The sequence below is a fragment of the Dreissena polymorpha genome, chromosome 9, assembly GCF_020536995.1.
Source record: "Dreissena polymorpha isolate Duluth1 chromosome 9, UMN_Dpol_1.0, whole genome shotgun sequence".
NCBI lineage: Eukaryota > Metazoa > Mollusca > Bivalvia > Myida > Dreissenidae > Dreissena > Dreissena polymorpha.
This window is the reverse complement of record NC_068363.1, coordinates 60,472,739-60,492,312: the sequence shown is the minus strand read 5'-3', so window position 1 is coordinate 60,492,312 and position 19,574 is coordinate 60,472,739. Positions and strand designations below refer to the sequence as shown.

The following is a 19,574-nucleotide window of genomic DNA, read 5'->3' as shown; positions in this document are numbered from 1 at the left end:
CCATGAAATATATGTGTGAGAGGGTGGGGGGGGGGGGGTTCGTAAACACATTAAAACTTTTACAGTGTTTTCATATCAATGTGTACTCAACCCCTATCGTAAATGAGCAACGTAAGAATAAGTTCAGAACCATCTCCCCTTGAAGTTGAGAAAACTATGAAATTACGCTTACAAGATGAAGCAGATTTTTTTAAAACCTACACAGTTCTGTTCCATTAATGAAAACTGCACACGGATGCCAGTAACAAAAAAAGAAACCCATGTAAATAAAATTAACTATGAAATATTTGGGTGTTACAACATAAAATCATAGATAATGGTTATTTGGGGGTTATAACACAACATCATATATAATGGTTATTTGGGGGTTATAACACAAAATCATAGATAATGGTTATACCAGTATCTTTTTCTATTATTAATAATCGGCCAATATATTAATATTTACAGTAGAAAAAAAATCGTTCCATGTAACTTCATTGAGTGCCTTTTACACTGAAATTCCCGACGCCCTTTGATGCTTTGCATTAATAGTTATCTTGTTTATTACCTGTAATGCTGATGTTGATAATCCAAAGACCTGTTGCATTTTCTCCCCAGAAATTCACGGACCTCATTAAGACATCCGTTATTATGTCCTTTGTGCTGATCTGGCCTTCTTGTACAAGAATTGACTTGGTACCGCTTGGTGAAGTCATGTACACACTTGTCTTGTTTGGATTCGACGTGTGACACGTGATCGAGACCTGAACTTGCTCAACCGTAGATACACATGAGCAATTATCTGCGCACTTGATGTCAAATCCCACCGAACAAGACACATCACTGCAACTTATAAACAATAATATGTGGTATGATTAATAAATGATGACACAAACTGTTTGAATTTCCTACCATTATGAGATGGCCATTCCACAAATGTGTCATTGTAATTTTGAATTGAAGTACAAAGTGCTTTTTTGATTTTGAATTGAAGTACACAGTACTTTTTAATAGATTTTAGAAGAGACAAATCGGAATGTATCGTTACTGTGTTGTTCCGATGCGTTGTACCGTACAAGTTGATTTGTGACGTTGTATTTCAGGAGCCAGCAGGGATGCGATGTCACATAACCAACGAGTGTTATACAACTAACCTTAACACTATTGCCATTTAATACTCATTTCATAATATACAGACTAATTGCAGTTAGGAGTCAATTTTTGAGGGTACTTAAACGATATTTTATAAAGTTGTGAACAGATCAGAAAAGATAACATTTACAAAGATCAAGTTACCTTCACTGTGCATTTGCTGATATCATTATAATGACTTCGACAATTTATAATATGCAAAATAATAAGCGATGTGAGAGGCCTATTTGAGTCAGTCAATCCGCCACGCCTCTTTAAACAGTTCAAACTGCTTTGAAGTAAGATATTTTTTATGTAATCCCATCACGAAAGCAACTTCTATGTATTAGTTCACAAGCAAAAAGAAACAACCTGTGTTTATAAATAGTTTATTTCTAAGTTGGTAAAGATATGTTGATTAGAAAAGCCGTTAATCGGGAACCGTGATAAGCTTATTCCACTTAATCTTTACGATTGTTTTTATTCAACCTTCGATAATAGTCAGAAGAAAATGTTAACACGGTGATGAAAGTCATGTACTTTTTGAAGGTCGTGACGTAACTTGTTTTTAAAAATAAACTTATCTAACGTGCAGTTTCCCTTGTCATTATTTAAACGATTAATAACACAAAATGTGAATGCACATACCATGAGGATTTGATTTTACAATGGACGTAATGCGGACCCACAAATCGAGCATGCACAGTATGACACATAGGATGCCTCAGTGTCATGCATTTTTAAATAGGGGTCGTATTAAAAGGAATCACAGGATAAATGCGAAAAATGTCAAAAATGTCAATAATATCATCTGCATTGATCAAGACCATCTTAACACTATTCGCCGTTGTTTTTTAAATGCTTTTTTTGGTCAGGTTGCGGATTTGCTACAGTGGGGAAATGAGTCACTGTGTCAGAAGCTCCTTACGGTTAAACACAAGATATTCATTGTAAAAAAATACGCACATGAATACATCTTATGACGTACTTATGTATAGTCTAAGAAAAGGTCAGTATGTTCTCAATGCCAGATACGGATACCGGTCTTTACAAAACATAAAAGTAGTTCGTTCTTATTCCAATCGGATTTAACAGTGTAAGATAAAGAATTCGGATTGAATCTTCTGTTTTGGTACCAAAATACACTTTACTTCAGGCAGATTATCTAAGTTTATCTATGTCTAGGTATGCTATAAAACGCGACATTCATTTAATACAAACCTTCTTTGAGACTGATGTGTCCCTGTCACAGCGAACATATTTCCGACAGGGGTCCACGTTCTTGCCAGTGTTACAGCTTTTCCGGCATTTATTAAACCAAACCCAAACATGGCGTGAACTGTAAAAATAGTATGTGAACACTCGGGTAGAATATTTAAAAACCTAACTTGTGAGTCTTCGACTTAGCCAGGTAAAAAGGTTTATCTGATGTGTAAAGTTTGTGTTGTGTGAAGTTTTTTTCAAGGCTCTCAAAATTATTTTATCTCAGAACGTCAATTAAACCAACACCTAACGTTTTTCTTACTCGATATAGTCGCTTAAGCGCAGGAGTTATTCACATGCAAGTACACTGAGTGGCCTACGGAATGCACCGAATCACAGCGTATTTAATATATATAAAAACGATTAGGTTTGGCTTTCTAAAAGAATATTTTTAAGTATGTTATGCTTCTTAATTATTTATAAAACGAATATATGTTTCATGCTTTCCATGTCATATATTCAAGTCGATACTTTTCAAATGTTATTTAGTGGTTCAGGAAAAAATTAAAACTATATTGTGCGTTATTATGAAGCTTAACAAATAAATATTCAATTTATGATTATGCATTATACTAGTATCTTCGAATACTTAACATTCAGAAACATTTCGAGCAAAGAAATTCTTGTAGGATCAGCTAGTCTTGTATTTAAGACAAGAGACAAAACAACAAAAACATAAAAAATGACACAAATAGTTGAACACATATAATACAATACACATCTGAAAATAATCCAAAAAAATATATTAACTCTTCTTTCGATTTGTATTTTGCGAAACTCTTTGTGAAACAAAGCACACGATATATGTTGATGGCAATCAAAATAAAGTCTTGCACTTGTCAAGCACGTGTATTTGTATATGTGTATATTTATGAATGGCTCGCTTACAGTATTTGCCTGCTGCGTTGGGTGTGAAGTTGGACGATTCACTCATTAGCGACTCATGTTCGGATGACTGTACTATGATATGCATAACATCACGCCAAGAAATGTCTGGGCTGTAAATTTCCAACAACTGAATGACAACCTTCAAACTTACAGTTGCAGGTTTATTTTATGCACAAAATATTTTGTCAGCATATCAGAATATATAAACCATTATCGGCAGGTGCATACATAGATGTATTTAATCTTCTTAAAAAACCTAAATTAATATCAAATATCTAATAAAAACATATCAAGACTTTGTTTGTATTCGCTTACAATTTTAGATTTTGATATTCATTCGTACAATTAGGTGGTAAAATACGGTACACTGTATATAAAATAAAAGTTGTATTTAAACCAAACGCACTTAGCTTGGAGTACAAGAGCCAGTATACCGGACAGAAAGGCTGTTGATGCTGATGTACCTCCAAATTTTTCTGTGCATTTTGTTTCTGGATTAGTGCCCGTTGTGGTAGTCTGTGAAAGATAACGGATTCCAATGTAACTATAACACAAAACTTAAAAATCGCGATACAATTATAATTTTTATTTTTTTTCAAATCCGATCAGTTTGTTGATTTGAATATATCTTGTAGATAAGAACAATGTTAACTATAGCATTTCATGTTTGAACGATAATCTAAACATACAACACATGTGATTTGAATAAATGTATATATAGTTTGACAAGAATTTCATCATCATCATCATCATCATCATCATCATCATCATCATCATCATCATCATCATCATCATCATCATCATCATCATCATCATCATCATTAATCGCTTGACCGGTTTGGCCGTTGGGGGGATGAGGGACGACTATAAAGAAATCCTCCTCGAGTTAAGTCTGTTGTGTGCTGCTGTGAGTAATTCATCCATGAGAAGGGATGTCCACTCTTTTCATTATCCATCCAGCTTTTCTTCTGACGGCCTCGACGTCAACCGCCCTCTAGCGAGTCCTTAGAACAGTCTTGCACAGAGAGTCGTGCCTGGTGACGTGTCCAAACAAAACCAACTTTCGTCGTTGACGGTCGCCAGTAGGGGCTCTTGTGGACCAACAAGTGTTGCAGTCAAGTTCCGGACGTACTTATTGGTCTCCGTATAGGAGATGCGGAGCAATCTTCGGAGATATTTATGTTGAAATGCGTGTATCTTGCGTTCTGTGTCAGCGTGAAGCGAACAGTGCTGACCTCCATTAGTCAACATAATGATAATCCCTAAAGTTATTTTTTAACTGCGAGACTTCAATTGACTTGCAACGTCATTGCAGCAAAATGACATTACGCGATTTTGTCGATAAAACAAAAACAAGTAGAAAATGAAAATGCTAAAAACATACATGGAACATGTTTATATTTGTACTAAACACATATCTTCAAGACCTATATTAAAATGGTCTTCATTAAACAAGAATTTGATGAATTTATATGGATAGATTGTTAGCGCTTGAAATACGATACCATTCCCCTGGTCATCAAAGAAAACCCGTGAGCTAGCGCTGACGTAAGGACAGCGGCGTTGCTATCAACGGACGCAGGAACACTTCCATTTGAGTCAACTCCACTGACGACAATAGTGTGGAGGTTGTTTTCAAGTCCACCTCCGATTTTGGCAGACGGAAAAACAAACAACGACCCTTTGCCCTCTCTTCCCTGATAACATTGAGGAAGTTTATAATTTAAATACATCAGTAATACCTGTTGAACGTGTTTATTCTGTTTTATTTTTATCTCAAATATGTACACACATGAGTGGATGAAATTAATAATATTGGTCGCTGGAATGTTAAGATTTTAATCTTTTAATTTTACACTTGTGTGCTGGTCGTTTATGTAACGCTCAAAAATTAAAATCCTGCACTTGCCTGGTTGTGCCTTTTTCCAGATCTATTTTTTTTAAATATTATTGTTTGTTTTATTGACGAGTCAAGATTAAGAACTGTTATGAGTACAGACAAACAATTTATCTAATTATAATGATATTTTCTTATTTCGATTATATGTTGTGGTTATTTCTTGGATAAGGAAACATGACATTTTAATGGGCAAGTAAATGTAACATTCAATTCAATATAGTTTGTTTAATAACTTTAGAAAAAAAGTACAATTAACGTTACTTTTAAATTTGCATCTCGGCACAACTATTTAGAACTATATAATATGATTCGATAAATGAGATTTAATTTCATTAAGTACCGGTATGTATATTAATTACTTGCTTAAGACATTTGGTCACGTTTGGATAATGATTCCATCACCATAATACTGGCTACATTTTTGAAAAAATAGAATATGCAATGTTTGAATACGTAATTTATTATAATGAAATAAGTAGATATGTCCCTTAAGGTATTGTTTTAAAGATAAACTTATATTTTGCAGCATAACATACACTGCGTGTTCCCTGTTCCAACACAGCTGCGGTGGCAAAATCAAGGTTTCGAAATGTGTTGTTGTAAGTAAATGCGTTCACGTAAATCGAGATCGTGTTCGCTATATGTGCTAATCCTCTAGCAATATTGTCGTCGTCAGCGAAAACGCCTATTTTTACGTCCAGATGAGCAACTTTCATTACTGAAATTTAAACACAGTGTATCCCAGTGAAGTTTGAAACACGTGGTAAATTTACTATGTAAAGAAAGTAATTACCCGCCCCTTAAAACCATACAACAAAAAACAAACAACAACATAAAGACAAAGAAAAGCAGACTTTCAAAAACAACATAATACAAGTAATTATTATACCCAGATGCCAGTGTTGGAAAGTTTAACTATCGATTTCCCAGCTAAAAGTACAGGAATCTAATAAAATGACCAAATCAAATTACAGTTAACAGTTATAGATCATACTAATTTTGCGATGTCAATATGAGTTCCAATGCATTAATACCATAACAACAATAATAACACACAAATATCTGCTCCCAAAGGCATTTATTACAAGCGAAAATATTTTCAATAATAGTCCAATCGTTTTTTTATGTCATTAATTAATAATGTATTGACGATTCGCTTTACTGTTAAATTCTACAAAATAAAAGCAAAGCGATTAGGCTTACTGGCTAATTTTGCTTGAAAAGCAACACCCTTTGCACATGTTGCATTCTCGTTGCTGTTCGCTGACAGGAGACCACATATATTTGTTCCGTGGCTGAAAGCAATATCGATTATAATCAAACACATTAACGAGGTATGAAGACATTGGAGCTAATGGGCGAATATTCAAAGCAAAAAATTCTGAAGATCGTTTATCGATATAAAATGATACAAAACAAATAATTTTTGGTGAATACATAATACCCTTACAAATAAAACAATCCACTTATTTATATTGACGAAACCCATATTAAGAAATAATATTCTTACTGTTTTATGATATATATACGATTATTGATAAATTGCAATTTTCATCGTAATACAGTCCTTATCTTATAGAAACTAATATGATTTAACTCACTCTTGCGACTGTAACATTTCTTTATAGCTATGTTGATATCCGGGGGAAACGTCGGAATTGTTGGAGTCGTAGTTCCAACTCAACTGAAGAGCCTGTTTTGCAAATATAATATAAACTATATAATTTCACTACGAAGTTCCTAGGCAGAATTGTTTTCATTTATTAATTATCAAATGATAATCAAGTGTAAACGTCGTTTTGCTTCTTAGCCAATAGATACCGACCCTCACTCTGTAATTAATAAATACAGTTTGCGACGATTTTCAGCTATTGTAAGTTTGCTGTAAACTTTTTAACCAAATTAAAAAACAACAATTAAGTTACACAAAAACCTCATTCAGATGGATACCCACAATATTATCCTTCAGGTACGGATGTGCAATATCCACGCCAACGTCTAATACCCCTAGTGTAACGTTCTCTCCAGTCACTCCTAAGTTCCACGCATCTCCTATGCCCATTCCGTATTTCGAGCCAGGGTCACCATGCTTTATAAACATAGGTACGATTATACTAATTATACTTAATTATTTATATAACAAATCAATTGAAGATTGATCGAGAAACATGCTACTTGTTTCTTTGATAGTTTCTAGTATAATGGTTTTTATGCATTTTATGACGATAGTTACATTTCCCCCGGTAAGTCCATTCGATGTAGGTTGTATTTGCCATCTCCTGACTTGCTCAACCGTTTGTATCTGTAATATTCATTTCGTTAAAAAGATCGGTGTTGTAAACCAGTTTTTATACGAGCTACGTTTATAAAAATGTACATGTATGCAGTATTTTTTTTTATTCAATTAACAATACGAAAATCACAAAACAAAACATGGATCAGGATATTCGATGATCTGAATTAAATGCGAAGTTAAAAATGCATAAAATAAGTATATTTTTTCATGAATACGTTTAAGTTTTGGTTATTCAAAACACCAAACGTAACATTCTGTATATCGCGTCGTTTCATCAGGATGCTTCTTGCCTTGTCATCATAGCTCTTGATCGACTGTAAGTCCTTTTTTGACAATTTCCCAGTTAATCCTCGTTTTTGGAATACGTAGATGCCTGAAATGATCTTTACAAACAAAATAAATTTAGCAACATTAATATTGATTCCGATTTGAGGATATCAAACAGTTTGCAGCTTGCTTTGTAAAAACTTGTTGTTTTAAAGTCTTTATATTTAAGTTTTGTATTTGGTCACATATCTATACTCCATTACCAAATGCAGTTAATTTGTTCATAGTGTCCTTTGTTTATGTGTAGTTATGATACTGATATGTTGTTCAAAACTTACAAAGAAAAAACACATTAAGCTAAAGATGTTCACTTTGAGAATGTAAATGTTTAGCTTTAAATTTCTCGTTTATTCTTATTAGACACGAATGCAAAATAGTTACTGACACAAGATGTTATAAGTTCTTGCCTTATTTAAAATAATATATATAATTTAAGTTCATATAGTGTTGTTGTTTAAATGGACTGTTAACGTTGGGTTTTTGTTATTAAACATTGAATAATTATTGCAAGACATTAAAGGGTCCTATTCACAGATTTTGGCATGTGTTGAAGTTTGTCAGTAAATGCTTTATAATGATAAATATAATCATTGGATCTAAAAAGCTAAAGTAAAAAAAAAAACACGAATAAAATTAAAGACAGAAAAAGTAACCCTCAACTGGGCACACACAACTGACTTCTGGAGTAAAAGTCTATCGCTAAGACCACTCGGCTATCCGTGCTCATACAATAAGTTATGTATTTATATAAGCAAGCCGCGTATTATCACAAAATATAACGACAACAACAGAACTCTCCAAATTATTCAATCGTTTTGCGTTGCAGCGCTTTATAATTTTCTGGTTTTTAAATCTTCAAAAGATGCATATACTGGATATTTTAGAGCATGGTAAATGTTCAGTATAACTGTTTTCAAATATCATTAATACAACGAAAATTTGCGAATCTGAAATATTTTTGTTAATTTCATCAATTTACCAAAACGTGAAAAGGCCCCTCTAAAAAACATAATGCTTTCGTTTAGATGTAGTTTACATTCGAAACATAAAAATACCTGATATTGACACTGTTTATCAGATCAGAAAACTATTGGAAAACCCTAAAGTTCAGATTTAACTTTCCGATATCAATGGTGGAAACACATAAAACATTATTTTAACATGCCAAATATATAATACAACGGACAATGTCCTATACCTTCCAGTACATTCAGATACTATAATGATAATCACAAATGCCCTTACAATATGGCTTTCCCGATGAACGCACACGTTTTGTTTGTTGGATAATAACATTCCCAACCCTACCCCATTATTATTACATTATATTAATTATCTCATTTTGGTTGTCTATGGATAAAGTAAAACGAACTTATTCACTAAAATAATAATGCTGGTTGTGGTTGATTCTAAAAAATCTCTTGGAAAATTAACTTGCCAAAAAAAAAATGCCCATTAAAGTGTTACATCAACTTATTTACTGAAATAATGATGCTGGTGGCGGTGGAGTCTTCTTTTTCCAATAAATGTGTAACATAATTGCCCGTGTAAAGTGTAAAACCAGTTTATTAACTAAAATAATGATGTTGATGTTTGTTGTGTCTTATTTTACTCATGGCTTGTGTAAAATTATTGCCAGTGAAACGTATAATTGCATGCATATTGACTAGAACAATGATACTGTTGCTGGCGATGTTTAATTTATCAAGTATTGATAAAAATTTTGCTCGTATGACGTGTAAGACCAAGACATAAAACTTGGAAATGGTTAAACTGTTTTTTACTTTACAATATCGATTCATAATAATTGCTGTGGCCATTTGCTATTTTTCTAAGTGTTTTATAATGTGTGTTTTTAAATGTCAATCACAAGTAATATTAATACCAATAACATACTGAATCAATATATTAAGATCTATGATTCATTTTTCTCGGTTATTGTTAGGTTGACATGAATTTAATTACAGAATCGTAAGACCTTCGGTTCGTTTAAGACACATTTTACAATATACGGACATTGACTATAAACCGTTGACTAGCGCAAGTTATAGCATGTTATTTCAAATGAGCGTTCCTTTTACACCCTATACGTGCCTTTCCAAATAGTTCAAACGACACAGCTTGGAAATATTTTTCTTTAAAAAAAAGAGTCTGACTGAAACGACCTGACAATGCGGGTTCTTGGTACTGAATAATAACAATCATTAGACACACATAGAAAATATAAACCGAAATACAAAACCTGCGACACAAATGTATAATCCTCTTTCCTTAAAACACCTGAAACGTGTTCAAAGTCTTCATCGTTGACTTTAAAGAACAATTTATCGGTGTAATCAGATATTTGTCCGTGCACTATTGATAAAAGAAACACCAATGTGTATATAAGTGGCATTTTAAAACAATGATCTCACTGTTAAATCACTTCAGATGTTTCAAACGTGAAATGTTCACATTGGTTCACATTCCTTTGTATATTTTGTATTATGTGAAACCGAATCTGTCGTTAAAGGACAGAGTAGACAAGAAAATTGATATGAGTGGGGTCTATATGAATACACTCGAGACGCGTCAATGTAAAATCCAATAAAAGATAATTATTCAATCCTTCATTTTTTAAATTTAATATTGATATGAAGTGAAACGTTTCAAAATATAATAACCTGACACATGTTTACAATCTTGCAAATAAAATTTCTTCCAGGATGGCTAGTTCATGTACGCTCTTTAACAAAAAACAATTCATAACCGCCAGGAAGAATAAGTAAAGGAAGTTTAAGTTAACAACAGAAAATACTCCGTAATTATTGTGAAATAGAACAGCAATACGATCACAACATAAGTTTCGCGACCACTTCCTCATTAACCTCTTAAGTTCCGTATTATTTATCCTTTGTCGTATTCGAGTTATCAAATAATGTGGAAGACTTCGGGGAGCGAATTAGTAGTATAACGGCTTTCATTGTGTTGAGATTAAAATGTCCAGATACTAATTTTCGGAATATGTATGTGGTAACACGATTTCTTTCACGAAGAAGTTCATACAATAATTAGTACGAACCTTAACACGTAACAGCAATTAAATCCTTTTAAGGTTGACGTTAGCAAAATATTGACAATGTTACTTCTGTCGATTAATTAACGTTCAGGTGATTTAGTTAAATAATATACATTTAATATATTTTCGTAAACGGTTACTCAATATTCTGGTAAGTAAGAAGTAACATGAATCTTTTCGCGAACGCTAACTAATGAACGTGATTTTTCGAAAAACGTACGTGGTTAACACGAAACTTATGTGGTTTTTCTAATGCTGTTCCAAGCAACCATACAAAATATTGCATAATTTATTTCAGTTATTAATTTAACCAACGAAAAAGGTACTCGGGTAATAACAACATGAGTATCTCATTCAAGAAAATCGTTGGTGAGTAATGTTATAAAACTGGCAAATACATATCATTTTTATTTTTCCTTAACAAACGTTTATCGAATTTTAAATACTGCGTCACATGTGATCCGATATATCTGTTGGTATCAAAACAAAATCATAAGCATGATCGACATACTGGCATGTAGGAAAAGTCATCATTAAAATAAAACCTCACTTTGTCAAAGCGCTTATTTTGCCCGCCTTCTAAAGTTAACAAACAGCTCACACTATTGAAACACTTATTTTATCATCACTTAAGTTGTGTTTGTGTAATAAATTTGATGTAATAAATCACTTTAAAATGGTTTGTGTGCGGAAAAGTGGATTTAAATTTTACAACGCTGAAATCAATGAAACACATTCATACGAATACATTTGGATTTCGCAAACCAATCATTTTAAACCAATAATGCGTTGATCTGAAAATTCCAAGGCAGTGATCACAACTCTAATGTGTTGTGTTTAATGTTGATTTGTTTGTTTTTGTCCTTTATTGTATAGGCCACTATTCACTTGCCTTAAATTGGGGCCTCAATGATGTTAACGCGAGTTTCCTCCCTCTTAATATTTCTTAATTTTAACCTTTAACTGTTTATTTCAGGGATATTATATTGATATTGATTATTTTGAATAATTTCTTATTTGATTCTTCAACTTAAAAATAATAAACTTTATATTTTCATTTCATTATCAACAAGATTTTAATAATTCAAAAGCATTTTTTTAAATTTTGCCTTCAAATATAAATTAGTAATGTATACCCATTTTTTATTTCGTGTATTACGTAATTGATTTAACAAATGTTTCACGGATTCGATGAAGAATTTGTGTAAAAAATGCAAAAAATATTTCAACGATATAACAATCAACCACTGCTAAACGACAGCCTACAATTAATGTGTACCCAGTTGAACCCATTCTCCTAGCAGAGTTGTCGTTCGTGCCTCAACATACATGTAATGAACCAATCTTCACGCAGAGTTGTCGTTCCTTGCTCTCACATACAATCTCTGCCATTACATAAAAATCCTACCATTTTGGTAGGATTTTATTTTAATGGTTTAGTATTATATAATAAAAAGTAGTATCATTTTCTTTAACATTTCGAAAATAGTTTATAAAGTTAGGTTCATAATAAAAAATAATTACCAAAAGTAAAAATAACAACATTAAAATTACAACCTCCGCGCAGAGATTTGGCGGGAACCAGCATAGGTGGATCAAATCCCTGCCTTTATAACCAACCACGTGATGATAGCCTAGCCACGTGGTACAATAAATTTACCGTTGTTATTTTTACTCTGTTTTTTATTTAGGTAATATTTTTTTATTTTGAACCATAACATATTCACTAGTTTCAAAATGTAAAAGAAAATGATACTACTTTTCATAATATAATGATGAAACCATTAAAATAAATCCTACCAAATCTGGGAGGATTTTCTTGTGATGGCAGAGATTGTATGTGAGAGCAAGGAACGACAACTCTGCGTGGAGATTATTAAAATTATTGCACCACGTGTCCAGACTATCATCACGTGGTTGGTTATGAAGGCAAGGATTTGATCCAGCCATGCTGGTTCCCGTCAGTGTAAGGGAGTGAGCTTTAGATTATTATACGGATAACGGTTTATTTATAAATCAACAAGATATGTTGTAAATCATCAATAAATTGCTGTTCATAATTGAAGTATGAATATGGTATCAATATCTCAAAATTGAGACAAGCTTGTAACATTAAGTACGTCTTATTATAACGATAATACCATATTTAAATGTAAACTTTACGTCATCTTTATGTCACGAGATATGTAATTATGTAATTAACAATAAGTAAAAACAGCACATTGTGTGACCTAAAAAAAATGCCATTGAAAAGAAATATATCATAATAAATACTACTGTGTTCAGAAAAGACAATACTTACTCAATAGTATGATTTATATCATAGCTAGCGAAATATACTATACTTTTGTATATACTTTCACTCCAGGACTCCAGGGGTCAGTGGTTCGAGCCCACTTAAGTTCTACTGTAGTACATACATCACAGGAGTTGAATTAGGACATTAACCGTAAAATGAGATTTCGTATTCGTTTAATTGTGTTGTCTTATACAAACACACTTGTTCTATACACTTTATAACTCGAATGGGGTTATGTATAAGTATGTGTAAAACTTTAAAGACAATATACTCACAATGCGTTCGCAAGAACTTTAGCCATAGTGTCTTCTGTAACAACCTTTTTATGCCCCCGGATCGAAAGATCGGGGGTATATTGTTTCTGGCCTGTCCGTTATTGTATGTGTATATGTGTGTGTTTCAAAACTTTAACCAAAACTTTAACCTTCGTCATAACTTTTGCAATATTGAAAAAAGCAACTTGATATTTGGCATGCATGTGTATCTCATGGAGCTGCACATTTTAAGTGGTGAAAGGTCAAGGTCAATGTAATCCTTCAAGATCAAAGGACAAATATATGTGTCCCAAAACTTTAACCAAAACTTTAACCTTCTTAATAACTTGTGCAATATTGAACGTAGCAACTTGATATTTGGCATGCATGTGTATCATGGAGCTGCACATTTTGAGTAGTGAAAGGTCAAGGTCATCCTTCAAGGTCAAAGATCAAATATATGGCTTCATTAATTTAATAAGATTGTCTTTTCTCTGACGCATCTAACTTTAACCAAAACTTTAACATTCTTCATAACTTTTCCAGTCAAGGTCAAGGTCATCCTTCAAGATCAAATTTCAAATATATGGCTTCATTAATTTAATAACATTGTCTTTTCTCTGACGCATCTAACTTTAAACAAAACTTTAACCTTCTTCATAACTTTTCCAATATTTAACGTAGCAACTTGATATTTTGCATGCAAGTGTATCTCATGGAGCATAACTTTTCCACTCAAGGTCAAGGTCATGTGTGTGTGTGTGTGTGTCCCAAAACTTTGCCCAAAATTTTAACCTTCGTCATAGCTTTTGCAATATTGAACATATCAACTTGAAATTTGACATGCATGTGTATCTCATGGAGCTGCACAATTTGAGTGGTGAAAGGTCAAAGCCAAGGTCATCCTTCAAGGTCAAAGGTCATATATATGGCTTCAAAGCGGCGCAGTAGGGGCATTGTGTTTCACAAACACAGCTATTGTTTTTTTCATGACCATCTTGTTCTTCAAGGGGTTTGGACAACTGAGAATATCGCAGCGGTAGATGTGAAAACTCAGTTTCTAAATTGTTTTATTGTATTTTTTCCCTTCTCTGTACTCTAGATTGTTAAACCTAAAGACTAAATTCGTTTGCAATCAAATCAAACTCATCAGTTTTATGCTGTGACGAAACGTACGTCGCAAAACTTGCACTTGTTATTACAGTGTCATCTGTGTTTTCGCGGTCGGTATGTCAACTTACTAAGCTACCTTCTATGTCAGTTTGATTATTATCCTTGTTTTGGAGCATATATTGTGATGTTTCGAATGTGTTCTCTGGGAGTTCATCTGTTAAAAAGTTTGTGTCATTTTGAATGTCATTATCTGTGTTTTCATTCACTTGGTCGCGTTCGTTTTCTTTGTCTTGTTTCGTTTCCCCGTCTTCGAATGCAGGCAAATCCTTTTCTATTATCCCCTCTCTATGTTTGCTTTCTAATAAATCAGAGTAGTTCCTGGACGGTATTTTAGCACTGGAAGATACACTACTAGACACAAATGACCCGATCGGGGCTGGGTTTTCAAGTACTTCCTAAGATATCGGCTTGGTACTTAGATCCTGTGACCTTCCCGTTATTAACATATCTGTCAATATATAAACGCACAGTTTATAGTCTAAAATGCGAAATAAACGATTTAGCCGCGTGCATCCATACGTATAAATACGTAATTTTTTGACGGGGGCTTGGGCTATCTTGTACAATAAACAACCGTGATGACTTGTTTTTCATTTTATAAGTAAGACTGTTGTATCTTAGGATGAACATTAAGGGCAACTGCTAATGCAGTTTACTTTTTTCCAAATACATATGGTTTGCCTAATGTTTTGTCACTCATGTGTGAATATAGAATAGTGAGAACGATAAAATGAGTCGATCCGGTTAGCTCAGTGGTTAGTGCACGGGTCTAAAAAATTTGACGATTGCGAGTTCAATCACCGGCCCTACCAAATAACTTCTTTGATGATTTGTCTTGAACTTACTCCAGGAATTATATCCCTAGCTTTTATTGAATTCTGCAGTTGTCACTTAGTGGCAAACGTTTGGGAATTTATTTACTGATAAACCATCTAACACATGGAAAGTGTGCGTTTGTAAACGTATTTGCCTTGATATGGCGGAAATTGGCCTTTCCCAAAATTAGGTTTCATCCCTTGCGTAATCACGAGTTATGTCACATTTAATTGTTTTTGTTGATCTCGAGCAGTGTCCAATCATCACACTACCATTCAGAAATTATTTTTTTATTGAATATTATAATTTAAAAACTAAAAGTTCATAATTTTATTTCCATCAACATTCTAATCGTTACTATTTATCCGTGCGCGATTTGGTTGGTGAAAATCTTGCCTCAGACAGCATGAATAAAATGAAAATCTCTATTCATAATCCATTAAAAAAAATAATTATCTCCCAAAAAGGCAGAAGGAAAATACAAACTGTGGACTCACAAAATGTTTATATGTTGCATTTTGTTTAAACAATAGAAGAATATTTCCCCGTACAACTTCTTAGTTGAAGCTTCACTTCCAAGGGTACCGCATTTGGCAAAAATATAGATGCCATAATCAATTAATCATGCTGCGAGTGAGAGTTTTAGATGTTGCGTAAACTCACGAAACATATCGTCTTTCGTCTACAACTATCATAAACTACATAAAAGTATGAACACATGTAGACCATCATTTGCATACACTACATAACAGCATGAAAAAATGTAGTATATCATTTGAAAACAAAAGCAATCGGGCTCGAAATAGCACAGATTGCTTAGTAAATATTGCTTGTCTTACCAATGATATTCAGAATTAACTAGTTTCAATATAGACTATTTCAATAAAGCAAAGCTATTTTAAAATATGAGAAATGATGGTTAGTCCATTATCAACTCATAATGTAACAAACATTTTTTTTACATGATGCCTAAATATATAAGGAAGAAATTACTCGACTAAACCATGAACATCAACATACTTTTTTCATAATTAATAAGAGTAGGGAACATTTGACTGGCAAATAAAGCTTCTTTTTCACACATTGTTTTCAAGTTGTTTTGCTTTGCCATTGTATACTTTTATTGACAACACAATAATATTTGGAATATGCGTCAAGTATCCTAAAAAAGAATAGAACGTTGAATAAAAAATCTTTACTGAAAGCGGGAATAGAGAAGCGATCCTCTTAATATCAAAACCAATAATTAAATCCAAAAGTTTATCTTTACACTTCGAAGGCTCAAAATATGGCGTAATATGGCAAGCGGTTCGACGCATAATCCCAAGAAACTAGGTTTCTCATGAGAACCTAGGTTCTCAGAATGAGAACCTAGGTTCTCATGAGAACCTAGGTTTTCAAATGAGAACCTAGGTTCTTTTGAAAACCTAGGATACCAAACGAGAACTTAAGTTCTCAGAATGAGAACCTAGGTTCTCATGAGAACCTAGGTTCTCATGAGAACCTAAGTTCTATGTGTCTATGAGAACCTAGGTTCTCATGAAAAACCTAGTTTCTCATGAGAACCTAGGTTCTCAAGCGTAAACCAAGGTTTTCAAATGAGAACCTAGGTTCTCATGAGAAACCTAGGTTCTCATGAGAACCTAGGTTTTCATGAGAACCTAGGTTCTCATGAGAAACCTGGTTTCTTGGGATTTCATAAACCTTGGTTCTCATGAGAACCTAAGTTCTCATGAGAACCTAGGTTCTCGTGAGAAACCTGGTTTCTTGGGATTTCAATAACCTAGGTTCTCATGAGAACCTAGGTTCTCTGAGAACCTAGGTTCTCAGAGAACCTAGGTTTTCAGAGAACCTAGGTTCTCTGAGAAACCTAGTTTCTTGGGATTATGCGTCGAACCGCGTGCCATAATTAACCTCCAGTTGTCTCCCATTGCTTGGTACACGCTGGCGGCATATGTGTAACATGAATAGAAATAGGCGTGAAACCGTGAATGTTTCTCCCCAAGAGCATTTTCTGAACAATGTTCAGACAATGCTCAGTAATATTCTACGAAACTTATCTGTTGAATATTTGTGACCACAGGCATTAGCCGTCAGTGACCGCCTCTTGTTCATGTTTCCGTGCATGGGTGTTATTTAGGAATGAAATTAGTAAAGTAATCGGTCGACATTGGTCTGAACACGTTAATAAAAAATTGAACTGTTTATGAAATACATCTTTAATTGTAAATATTATTTTGAGACTAAAAATTCAGATCAATCGTTACATAATATATTGTTACAGCATTAAATGAGTTTCAAATATTCAATTCCCTTGTTCGGGCCTCAAACGACTGTACGGTACAGTTTTCTATTTTAAGTATGTCTGTGACCTACATGTAGGAAGCAATCATTATGGTATAAAATACAAGTTTTATCCCTATTGATTATGTGTAATAATGTATTATTCAATAGTAAGATATCGGCAACACTGCAAGAAAAACTTATGCGCTAAAGACTTTGCGAACATATTTCAATAACTTGAGATATCTGCAAAAATAAAGTTCTTAACGGCGTGTTTTCATTCTGTCCAGCCCGTGTGTAATCATATGTGAACCCCATTGATCCTGCGCCCTGAATAATATGTGTCCCGTATTCCAAACGAGCAAGTTTACGCCGTCCGACGCGTAATTATGAAAACCTAGGTTCTCTAAGAACCTAGGTTCTCTAAGAACCTAGGTTCTCAGAGAACCTAGGTTTTCAGAGAACCTAGGTTTTCAGAGAACCTAGGTTCTCAGAGAACCTAGGTTTTTCAAAGAACCTAGGTTCTCAAGAGAACCTGGGTTCTATGAGAACCTTGGTTCTCATAATGAGAACCTAGGTTATCATGAGAACCTAGGTTTTCTGAAAACCTAGGTTCTCAGAGAACCTAGGTTCTCAGAGAACCTATGGTTCCCAAATGAAAACCACGGATATGACAAGCAGTTCGACGCATAATCCCAAGAAACTAGGTTTCTCATGAGAACCTAGGTTCTCATTCTGAGAACCTAGGTTCTCATGAAAACCTAGGTTTTCAAATGAGAACCTAGGTTCTCATGAGAACCTAGGTTTTCCAATAAGAACCTAGGTTCTCAGGAAAACCTAGGTTCTCATTTGAAAACTTGGGTTCTTGACGCCATGTGCAATCTTCAAGCGAGAACCTAGGTTCTCATTCTGAGAACCTAGGTTCTCATTTTGAGAACCTAGGTTCTCATGAGAAACCTAGTTTCTTGGGATTATGCGTCGAACCGCTTGCCATACCGGAGTATGTCAAGCGGTTCGACGCATAATCCCAAGAAACTAGGTTTCTCATGAGAACCTAGGTTCTCAGAATGAGAACCTAGGTTCTCAGAATGAGAACCTAGGTTCTCATGAGAACCTAGGTTTTCAAATGAGAACCTAGGTTCTCATGAGAACCTAGGTTTTCAAATGAGAACCTAGGTTCTTTTGAAAACCTAGGATACCAAACGAGAACTTAAGTTCTCAGAATGAGAACCTAGGTTCTCATGAGAACCTAGGTTCTCATGAGAACCTAAGTTCTATGTGTCTATGAGAACCTAGGTTCTCATGAAAAACCTAGTTTCTCATGAGAACCTAGGTTCTCAAGCGTAAACCAAGGTTTTCAAATGAGAACCTAGGTTCTCATGAGAAACCTAGGTTCTCATGAGAACCTAGGTTTTCATGAGAACCTAGGTTCTCATGAGAAACCTGGTTTCTTGGGATTTCATAAACCTTGGTTCTCATGAGAACCTAAGTTCTCATGAGAACCTAGGTTCTCGTGAGAAACCTGGTTTCTTGGGATTTCAATAACCTAGGTTCTCATGAGAACCTAGGTTCTCTGAGAACCTAGGTTCTCAGAGAACCTAGGTTTTCAGAGAACCTAGGTTCTCTGAGAAACCTAGTTTCTTGGGATTATGCGTCGAACCGCGTGCCATAATTAACCTCCAGTTGTCTCCCATTGCTTGGTACACGCTGGCGGCATATGTGTAAAATGAATAGAAATAGGCGTGAAACCGTGAATGTTTCTCCCCAAGAGCATTTTCTGAACAATGTTCAGACAATGCTCAGTAATATTCTACGAAACTTATCTGTTGAATATTTGTGACAACAGGCATTAGCCGTCGGTGACCTCTTCTTGTTCATGTTTCCGTGCATGGGTGTTCTTGAGG

At 34.1% G+C, this 19,574-nt stretch overlaps 1 protein-coding gene across 7 annotated transcripts in view; it reads right to left on the bottom strand.

Moving 5' to 3' along the window:
* LOC127843860 (furin-like protease kpc-1) overlaps positions 1-19,574 on the bottom strand; it is a 36,871-nt gene that overhangs the window by 2,425 nt on the left and 14,872 nt on the right. Inside the window, exons 1-12 of one of the 7 annotated variants that reach the window (XM_052373724.1) lie at positions 10,030-10,599; positions 7,712-7,843; positions 7,398-7,466; positions 7,119-7,253; positions 6,766-6,857; positions 6,368-6,459; positions 5,701-5,882; positions 4,770-4,961; positions 3,671-3,780; positions 3,265-3,374; positions 2,335-2,452; positions 551-825 (exon numbers count right to left, since the gene is read on the bottom strand). The exons of 1 other annotated variant lie outside the window; for it this stretch is intronic. In XM_052373724.1, coding sequence (XP_052229684.1) covers positions 551-825; positions 2,335-2,452; positions 3,265-3,374; positions 3,671-3,780; positions 4,770-4,961; positions 5,701-5,882; positions 6,368-6,459; positions 6,766-6,857; positions 7,119-7,253; positions 7,398-7,466; positions 7,712-7,843; positions 10,030-10,182 — 1,660 coding nt within the window. In that variant the 5' untranslated portion in view covers positions 10,183-10,599. Of the gene's footprint in view, positions 1-550; positions 832-2,334; positions 2,453-3,264; positions 3,375-3,670; positions 3,781-4,769; positions 4,962-5,700; positions 5,883-6,367; positions 6,460-6,765; positions 6,858-7,118; positions 7,254-7,397; positions 7,467-7,711; positions 7,844-10,029; positions 10,600-19,574 lie in introns of those variants that run through there. 5 more of the 7 variants (XM_052373728.1, XM_052373723.1, XM_052373729.1 and 2 more) reach the window with 5 other exon arrangements.